Source organism: Thalassophryne amazonica, chromosome 4 (assembly GCF_902500255.1).
Source record: "Thalassophryne amazonica chromosome 4, fThaAma1.1, whole genome shotgun sequence".
Taxonomy (NCBI): Eukaryota; Metazoa; Chordata; class Actinopteri; order Batrachoidiformes; family Batrachoididae; genus Thalassophryne; species Thalassophryne amazonica.
In genome coordinates this window covers 36954305-36964871 of record NC_047106.1, presented here as the reverse complement: position 1 = coordinate 36964871, position 10567 = coordinate 36954305, and the positions used below count along the sequence as shown (strand labels likewise).

Sequence of the window (10567 nt, the reverse complement as noted above, 5' to 3'; positions counted from 1 at the left end):
TCCAGGTGGTGGCAGTAATGCATAATTGTGTTGTGCGCCGACCGTCATAACATTACACAGAAGAAGAAGCGCGTTTACTTTTGATAACTGCTGTTGTATTTGTGTAAAATATTTTTTCTGGTAACATTTTTAATTTTCATATTACACATTTAAACCGTGCATTATATCGTTTATCAGTACTCTGCGTTAAGTCGACAGGCTCACTTGCTAATTAGCTGTCAGACTATGTGGCTAACAAGCTAATGCTATATAAGCAAATTAACATTTCCGCTTGAATTTTGACGCTGGAAGTTGAACTAAGCGGTTTTCTTTGAGCTGTTGCTCTCTGTGTTTTGTCAGGAATGGCAGACGAGGTTCTCTTTGAGTTCCTTCACATGGAGATCGTGTCCCATGTTTATAAAGAACAACAGTCCAGGAAAGGAGAACTGGACGGCAAGGTGCGTTCAATAAATGTGATTTATTCTTTTAATTACTAACGCCTGTGTCTGTGTCCATACTCAGATAATCAGAGACTTAAATGTCTTTGTCTTTAGGATCGATCTGCGTGTGTGTCTATCTTGGAAGGAATGGGCTTCAGGGTCGGACAAGGACTCATTGAAAGGTGGGTGAGCATTCATATTATATTTATATTTACAGGTTAAAAACAGCTTCAGAATCATGATCCCAATTTCTTAAACACTGTGTAAGCAAGGATCAGGTTTCCGCAACTGAGGTAAACGTTCGGAGGATATAATAAAATATGAAATGGAGCAAAATGGGAACTGATAATAACTAAATGGAGGTAAATAATCATGAAATGGAGACAACAATTTTGCTTTAAGCGTATTTTATTATGCAAGTAATCTGTGATATAAAGTTTGTCTTGTCATAATTGAGTGCATGTAAGGAAATGTACCATCATTTTAGGCCCCGTTTCACTCTGTTTCCTTACATTTCGTATTTTAGTATGGCTCAGCTCTCGGGACAGACTGGAGAACTATGTACATGAAGGGCCAACAGTTTGCAGATTTTCAATCACCTCAGTGGATTATTCTAGTGCAGGGGAAGGTGATGGTCAAGCGGTCAAAGCCGGTGTCGCCGACCAAATGGTCCCCCCCCCCTAAAAATCGGTTCCCCTGCCTTCACTGCATACGTCATTTCGGAGCATCAGCATTGTCATTTCTAAGCGTCAGCCGCAGTTCACCGATTATCACCTCGTTTCTGTTTAAAACTGCACGCCAGTCATCATCTATCTCAGCAACAGATATCTGAAGCTTTTGTACAACAATCTTTTCCACATAAATTCAGCCTTATTTTGTAATAAAAGATGGCAGACCGATCAGAGCACCGCAGTAGCATGGCAAACATCTGACGTGCAGATGCGCCTACGTCATTTTGGTGCGTTAGTAGCAAAATGAGGCTATTATTGCCTCATTTCTGCTTAAAACTGACTTTAGAATGATTTAAGAGGTTTTACATTATCTGATGGTTAATCACATTATTCCCTTTGATCGCTTTGGGTGAAGAGAGTCAGCCTCAGATGCGCTGCTGTGATCCCAAATGACGCATGTGCAGTGAATGCAGGGCGGACCGATTTTTAGGGGGGCCCATTCAGTCAGTGACACTGGCTTGTGACCTGACACACTGATAATTTGAGGACGCAAAGTGTTATGTAAGTGCTGTCCATTTACCATTTTACACCACTTAAAGTTGAAGGGAGGGAACTTCTACTAAAATCAAGCCTTAGTGTCACAATGGTTATTGATCTGTGAACTGGAATGTAACAGAGTAGTGCTCTCTAAATTTTTCATTCTTTTGGTTATTACCTCTACACAGGAGGTGATGTTTTCACTGGTGTATGTCTTTTTGTTTGACTTTTTAGCAGGATAACTCAAAAACTAATGATCAGATTTCACTGAAAGTTGATGAGCAGATGATAACGTTCTGGGGAAAAAATTGATTCAGTTTTGGAGGTGATCCAGAATATATATTGCTGCCGAGATCCAGAAGAATGTTTAGTACATGTTAACATTTAATGTCAAAAAGTTGTGAGAGCATGTTGATGCAATTTGGGTAATGTCCTAGAGAATGAGGGATTTTATTCTCATTTTGATCTGGGACATATTTTTTGGAATATATCTGGCTTTGGCAAAGGCATGCACTCTGAGTGCCTTCTAGCTGTATTATCCTGCCATTTAAAATTTGGTATACAAACAGTCATGCACAACCATTCACATCACCTTTCTTTAAAATTTAACCCTACTATTTCTTTCTTTTTTGTAATAAATGCACATATTGACCCACATCCTGGGCACCACATAAAACTGTATCCAGAACTGTAGGCGGTCCTACAATATGCAGATAATTAGAAACATTCAATTATCTCTGCAGTGACATATAGTCCTCGCCCTTTGAGATTGAGAGGTGCCTGCGAAGAGCTTATGGAGTCATGAGGTGAGTGGATAGAGGTGTTTGGTGATACCAAGATCTTAGCAAGAGAAAGAAGTTCCAAGTCTTTAGGGCCCTGGTGCTGCCTGTCTTATTGTTTGGTTGTGAGACTTTGACTCTAACTACTGACCTAAGGTGATGACTGGATGCCTTTGCCACTAGGTCTCTTCAAAGGATCCTTGGGTACCACTGGAATGACTTTGTATCAGTCGAGTGGTTACAAAGAGAGACTATGATGAGGAGTGTCACTTGCATTTTGAGCGAGTATCAACGTGGCATTTTTGTCATGTGGCACATTTCCATATGCGTGATTCAGTGCATATGTAGCTGTCCAATTATTGAGGACCTCAGTGGCTGCAGTGATGGGATAGACTGGGTGTGTGCCTGGGTGGTTGCCATCCAGGACACAACACGGTTTCTTAGTGTTGTGGATGCGGCTGATCGCGGCACTTGCACATGCTCCTGGACTTAACTTGACAGAGTATGGAAAATATAAATGCAATTTGATATAGATTCTCACTAAATTAAGTGTCTGAATTGATTTTTGCTTACTCCAGGCTAACCAAAGACTCCCCGAGCTTTAAAGATGAGTTGGATATAATGAAGTTCATCTGTAAAGATTTCTGGACAAAAGTCTTCAGGAGACAGGTTGACAATCTCAGAACCAACCATCAGGTAAGACAGCAGCAGATTATTGCTATTATTATTATTATTATTATTATTGCTTTTATTTCTAACCGTGTTATGAGGAAGGTGTGCCATATTTTTATTTGTTTGAAAGTGTCATATAAAACATTCAATTACCACACAGGGACTGAACCTATAATGACAAACAGCTGTGTTGGGGAACCCTGGGCTAGTCTGTACAAATTTTTTATTTTAATGTCATCAAAACCACGGTATTCACATGTTTTAAACATACACACACACATACACACAAATATTTGATTATGAAATACACACAAATTTCTGCATAGGTGGGTGGGGGGGGTGAGGGATACAGTTACTCTTTCCATTTCTTAAAAATTAATTGAACGCCTGAAGCTTATGTAAAGATTTGAAAATGTTCTTGTATCCATCTCCTGGCCTGTCTAAAGTTAGCTGTATGTAAAAATTATGATTTACACATTTAATATTAAATGGCATGTGAATTTACTTAATTTACTAATTTACTTAATACTTACTTTTTTCTGCTATACTTGAATTTGGGCTATTTTATCAAGATTTTTCATTTTGATATTAACTGACTAACTTTTAAAATCTTTACATAAAGAAGCTTGATATTTGCTATGTCACATATTGAACTTTGACCGTGTCTACCCAAATTTTTGCATGTAACAGTTCATTCTGAGGATTACTCGTGTTGTTAAGTAATGATTTGTTTTGTCATTCTGTTCTTGAAACCAGTTTCTTAAATGTGATGGATCCATTAACAGCAGTATGGATGGCTGAACACTCATCTGAATTATCACTGTTGAGAAAATTTGTTGTTGCTTTTGTCACATTAGGGGAGTGAAGGGCTGGCCAGTGGCAGGAAAACTTTTTTTTTTTTTTTTTTTTTTTTTTTTTTTTTTTTTTTTGGAAACCTCCTTCCGTTTTCACCCGTGTTTGTTTGTTTGTAGCAAGATTTATGCAAAAACTACTGTTTTTCTTGAAACAAGGTGGAAGTGTGAACCCAGGAAGAAAACATTTACATTAAGAAAGTTGACTTCAAAATGGTTAATGGTTTCCTCCTTGGCCAATACCCTGCCCTTCTGCAACGTTTCAGGAACAGCAGTTCAATAATTTTTGTGTAATCCTGTTAACCAACAAACAGACAGACAGACAGATAAAAGCATAACCTTAGAAAGTGTCAATAAAAATTGTTTGTTGCTGGAGGGATGTGCTCTCTCGATTGCCATTCTAGTTTTTTTTTTTTTTTTTAAGCAGTTGTCATCATTACAATCATCTTCAATTAATTTAATCTTGGTCTCAGGCCTGATTAAATTTATTTTTAAATAGGACAGAGTTTGCTAGCTAATGCAGTCTTGCTTGTGGTTATTAGACATTAGTACTGCATCGTGCCTGTTGTATGTGTTTTTGTTGATGTAGGGGACATATGTACTGCAGGACAACACATTCGCCCTGCTAACTCAGCTCTCCACTGGAAAACAGTATCTTGACCAGGCCCCAAAGGTTAGAACGCACACCATGATACTTCTCTCAGTTGGGCATCAGACAGAAGAAAATGTTGTTGTGCTTTTTGTTTTTTTTCCTGTTACTGATTCAAATAAATAACAACCACCTGGCAAATACGATGGAGTCACCACACATGGAGAATGTTCAATCAGCTTTCTGATTTTGCAGAAAATCAACAACTCACAAAAAAATATGACACAAAAAGATTTTTAACAGCAGAACATTCTGGCTTTGTGAAACACCTCAAACAAAATAAATGTAATTAATTTCATTAATGGCGTATTGTTTTCCAGATGAGGTATAGCGGGGAGGGATAACATTTTTTCCACAGTTTGTAGACTTCAGTCTGTGTTGGCCAGTCAAATGTAGTGTTTGTGTTGTCATAGTACTTGGCATATTCCTGTGGTGTGGTGAGGGGAGCCCTGTCGAACTTGGGTCTGGACAGTGTGGTTACAGCTGAGGTGTCGACCATGCCTTCCTGTAAGTATTCTTTCAGGTCCGAAAGCCCATCGGTCTGGTGCTTATCACTAGAAACCATAGCATGAAGCTTGTTACCCCTTGGTGACATTAGCTACAAGCGACAGAGGCAAAGCAACAAGCTGCCACTCATTTACAATCAGACTGGGCATTTTACAGTGACAAGTTGTTACTGCCATACCAGTAGCAGTGGTGGGCACAGCTAACCAAAAAGTTAGCTTTAACAACCATTAATCCACTAACTGAAAGGTTAGGTTTTATAAAGCTAAACTGATAAACCCCTAAAAGATTTAGCGGAAGTTACAGATAAAAGCTAAACCAATAACTTTCAGTATTGATTTCAGTACACTAGCAGCTACTGACACAACAACAAGCCAGCGCTTCTGTCTCAGATCAGCTTTTTCTCAGCAAGAGAGACCCGGTGACCATAAAGAAATGAAAGAGAAGAGCAAAAGGAAGGGGGGAGATTTTTCTTCACACCATACAGACTCTCCGGCATATCACACAAGTTATGCACAGGCAGACAGTTTTGACTTATTGTTAAAATTTTAAACAAATTAATTCCGGACAAGTTATTGAAATTAATGGCACGTCTGTCGTTTTATAACATGAAAATATCCGCTATATGTTTTAAAGTAATGCACTAATTTTGAAGGTTTTAGCATTGAGACACACATGCTGCAATGCATTATGGGAAAATTAGTTTCCTGACATGAGTGTTTTTTTTTGGTCTGTATAACACACGTTACTGAAACATTTGGTGGGTTTTACAAATAAATCTGTATTTGTAAATATGTAATTTTTTTCACTTGTAAAATAAAAGGCAATTTGAAAACTGAAAATTTGGTTTAAGTGGATTTATTTTTTTTAGCGAATGTGGTGGCAAATGCTGTTCATACTGCCATCTACTGGGCAGTAGATGGCAGATGAAAGTGATGTTGATGTTACCAGATCTCTGGCAATCAGCTCTTCTCTGCCTGCATAGGATAAAGCTGTACCACTCATAGCTGTCATGTTTGATACAAACATGTAACAGGCAGGCACTAAAATCTTTGATTTCAGACTTTACAAATGTTTTTAACTGTTAAGCTTCATTTACTCTGTGCCTGCAGAAACATGTTAGTGGTCTAGAAATGATCAGAACTAAATTTATTGGAAGCTAATTGGTCCACTGATGGTTTTCAAAGATATGGTTATGAAAAGCTAATCCGCTAACGAAAAAGTTAGCTTTGATAATTAGCAGATTAGTGGAACTGTGCCCACCACTGACTGCTTGATAGGCAGGACCGAAACAGATGAGAAGTCAAGATACTTGGACTGCCATTCCGAATGAAGACAGCGTGACGTACGTTGGTTGCTCGCTCAAACAAAATAATCCAAAAATGTCAGAATACTCTCCAAAATAACTATTTCCATAAAAAAAAAACCCTTATCTACCAACACCTTTTGTAACTAGATAATAACTCTGAAGTGATTTACAGGACATGTTATTGGAGATGTTAACATGATAACTAGTTAAACAGGAATGTCTGAAAGACGTTGGGCTGAAACAAATCAATCGAACTTCGGTTCTGTTAAGCAGCCAAGCACACAGAGAAAGCTCAGTGGCAGTGTCGGATTTCCCAACTTTATAACACCCCCTCGATGTAAGATCAGTCCTTCAAGACTATGCAGATGCAGTGTCATGTACAAGGACACCGACATGTAGTCTGAACTGCACACCTGTAATTGAACCGCAGTCTGTTGGTAAGCCAGTTAGCATCTTTCCATCTTATAGCAGATGCACAAACAGCATTATAAGCTGCTCAGCTGCAGACGGCGGCCGATTTAAGGCTCAGAGTCTTCCTTAGTACAGTCCTCCATATAGATTGGACTCACTGGAATTCAAAGCAGCAACACTTGGTTTAATGGTTTATCATTGTTCAGCTGTCACAGTAACCGTGTGCAGATTCTTGTCAGATGTTTGATGTGACGTCTTCTGTTGTTTGTCTGAACAGGTAAGTTTCAGGTGGTGATCCAGAAGTTGTGACTCCGCCCTCCCTGGTGGCCCCGTGCTAATGAGCTGGACTTTTTTCTGTGTGGGGATGCAACCCTTCTAAACAAATGACTTTTGAGGTTTGTTTCCCCACTGAGCTGTTGAATCACAGCATGAAGGTGCACACAACCTTTTGGGCTTCGGTACAGGCCCAAATGTCTGCCGACAGCCAGATATTCACAATATGGCATAGCAGAGTTAGTGTTTTTAGTGTAAGAGCCAGTATCAGTGATAACTACCACTCAGAGCGCAAATGCTGAAAATATATTTCTGAAAGGTACATATCTCTAGAGTTCATCTTGATGTGATAGCAATCAGTACTAAGTAGCTTCTTGATTTTACAGCCTTTCAAACAAATACCCCCTATGGATCAAAATTTCAAATTTGCGCATATAAACGCCAAATAAAATATAAAATGTATTCAAACAATATGAAATATCGTGGTTGATGTTCAAACATGCAAAATAACCCAAAACTGAAATAAATAAATCAAATATGGCTACCATTGTCCAAGATGGTGACCACAGAACTAACAAACATAACATTTTGAAAGTGTTACCAAAAATCTCATTGTACTTGACTCATCTGTAAATTGTATGTCAATTTATTTAGTTTCTTTAACCCTTTTGATATGACTGCATTACGAACTGGGTGATGATCATGACCTTTTGCTGTCACTTTGCCTTTGCTATATCTACAAAATGGTCTGATGGATGATTATGTTGGACATTAAATTTTTTCTTGTCAAATGCTTTTCATTCATTTAAAAAAAAAAAAAAGGATGGCAGTTTACTGAAAACTGTGTAGTAGTAATAATAATAATAGCTTTTAACCAATAACTGAAAAAAATATGTAATTATATGTAGTATTCTATGTAGCATGTCTTAAAAAAATCATATACATAAAATTTTGGTTGATCGGGGTCAATTTGAAAGACTGTAAAATAGGGCTGCCACAAACGATTATTTTGATAATCGACTAGTCACCGATTATATTTCTGATTAGTCCACTAATCGGATCATACGTAAATTGCGGCTTAATGCACTAGCATGTAGCTGGTCTTATATAATCATCATGAGCTTCAAGCTTGACGTGTTTAAGGTGCATGCTAACAAAAAATAAAGACAATTGAAACCTTGATCACCAACCATGGACAGGGGGCTCATGTCAGTCACCAACATGTTCAAGATTGCTTCAGTCAGGATATTTGCTTTCCGAGGTGTGCATGGTGTTGGCTTGGTAACAAAGTTGTCCATTGAAGAGGAATTTATCTTTTAACACTGTAACATAGCATTATAAAGCATTAGCGTTATCACATTTCCTATTCAAGCATAACATCACTGTTATAACATTACAGCAAACACATATGTGTGCTAAAGCTAATGAAATTGTCATTGTTAATGTTTACAGCTATCAATATAAGTAAGTAGGTCACTATAGCCGTTAATGTTAGCAACTAACTAGCCCATTAGCTTACCAAGACAACTTTCCCTCTTTGTCAGAATGAGCCACAGCGTGCCTCCTTCTCAGATGCTCCTGCATCGCTGTTGTACTGCCGTGGAAGGAAAGTTTTGCATTGCATGTTTTTCTGTTTAATTTGCAAAATGCTCCCAAACGGCTGACCTTTGTTGCCGGTTAGCCATGATATTGTTTGGGTATAACTTTTCCAGTGAGATCATGGCTGGCCTGGATTACCATTACTGCACGTGTGTCAAGGACAGAATGGCAGCAGAAGGTACATCAGCAGTTTTGAGAGAAAAAAAAAAAAGCTTAAAAAACAAAACAAAACATGACGATTATTAAATTAGTCGCAGTCTATTTTTATAGTCGACGTAATCATGACTAGTTGACTAATCATGGCAGCCGTACGATAAAATCAGGAAGCTACACAATTGATTATCATGCTGAAAAGAACTCTAGCGAGTCATGAAATAAAATAAAGTAAGCATTCTCTCCAAAAAGTTGGCAGTTATGAGCCACATTTAACACCTGTAGCTACCACATCACCTAAATACAGGTAAAGCTCGTTAACTTGCGTATGTGGAACTCATGTTTCGTCTTTACTCACGGTTGATTTGTGGACTCTGAACATTTAGACCACTGTATAATTGATGTTAGGTTTTAGTGGTCAACCTCATTATCTTGCGGTTTCAGATAACTCATGGTCTGAGTTTGTGGACCCCAACTTGCGTGAGTTAACAGGTTTCACCTGTAATGTGTAATGAGACTTTAATTTACTGTGGCTTTACCTAAAAGTCTTCAAAGACTGGGATCTCAGATTCCTAATGGACCTCTCGATGACAGAGGAGCAGGAACCATAATGACTTTGGCGGAGGGTTTTGTAGGTAGTTTAATTCCCGAGTGTGTTGTGATTAGTGGGATTACAGATGATCAATGGAAACATGAATCACTGGTGGTGGTTGTTCATTCGGCTGCTCCCGGTTTTGTTCGGGGTCGCCTTTGTGTGCTGGTTTAAAGAAATAGTCCAAAAGTATGTGACATCACACCAAAACAAACAAAACACTTTTGACGCTATTGTAAATATTGCTTTTTTTATGTGCACACACAAGAGAATTTATGTAAATGCTGTTTTTGTGTTGCAAAGTTGTTTCAGCTTGCATAATGTTCCCATTCTGCAGAATTATTATTCTTGTTACAGTTAGTACATTTGTTCATCTCATTTGTCTGTTTTGCATCAAAATTTTCAGACATGTCTGTTCATAGATGTGCACAGACACCCGTTAATTGGGCTGAAAAATGTGAACTTTAAACCTGTGTGATTATGGTACCCCTTCAGTTAAAAATGTCATCAGTGGAAAGTTAAAACTAAAATGCAGCTGTATCATGAAGTGTGATGTGGAGGAGGGGGAAAAAAAATCCAGATGTTATTCTGTTGTCACTAGAGGGAAACAAAACTGTATTTAATGTCATGTTGGTTTACTGTACAAGGGTTTGGTCCTCTTGCTGCAGCTAAACGAGTGAGTTGGACCACACAGGCTGACATGAGGAACATCAGCCAACCTAATGCACTGAAGTGACTTTGTGCTTGTGCTGCTGTAATATTGTACAAAATAAAACTTTTCATTTACAACTTTCTATTGTCTCTTTTCTGTGGTCATATCAGTGTTTTACCTTCTCTGGTGGCCCCACAATAGAATTTCTGTAGACTTTAAAGCAGGGGGGACAAAAAATGGAGCCATTACTAGAGCCTCTGAACCTCAGTCTGTCCTCATAATCAAACAAAAATACATGTTTGCATCATGTTTGCAATTTTACAAACAAAATGAATGTATTCAGACAGGAAGAAAAACTGGATTGTACAGGACAGTCAGGTGCTTAAAAGTTGAGAACATAAAAGAGCTGAAGGAAGGGATTAAATAAACAGAGATGGCCAACACATATACAGGACTGGAAATTTGAATCTGCCTGGTCATACCCACAGCTGGCTAT

General features: G+C 38.3%; 1 protein-coding gene across 2 annotated transcripts; it reads left to right on the top strand.

The window, feature by feature from the left end:
* Positions 1–38: 38 nt before the first annotated feature.
* On the top strand, positions 39–10211 carry trappc6bl (trafficking protein particle complex 6b-like). Of its 2 annotated transcripts, none has more exons than XM_034169390.1 (7): positions 39–120; positions 340–437; positions 534–601; positions 2985–3102; positions 4519–4602; positions 4992–5085; positions 7080–10211. In XM_034169390.1, exons 2-7 carry the CDS (start codon positions 342–344, stop codon positions 7109–7111), a joined length of 492 nt encoding a protein of 163 aa, XP_034025281.1. In that variant the 5' UTR covers positions 39–120; positions 340–341; the 3' UTR covers positions 7112–10211. The 2 variants fall into 2 exon arrangements, with proteins under 2 accessions (XP_034025281.1, XP_034025282.1); XM_034169391.1 differs by lacking the exon at positions 39–120 and adding an exon at positions 138–156.
* Positions 10212–10567: the final 356 nt, after the last annotated feature.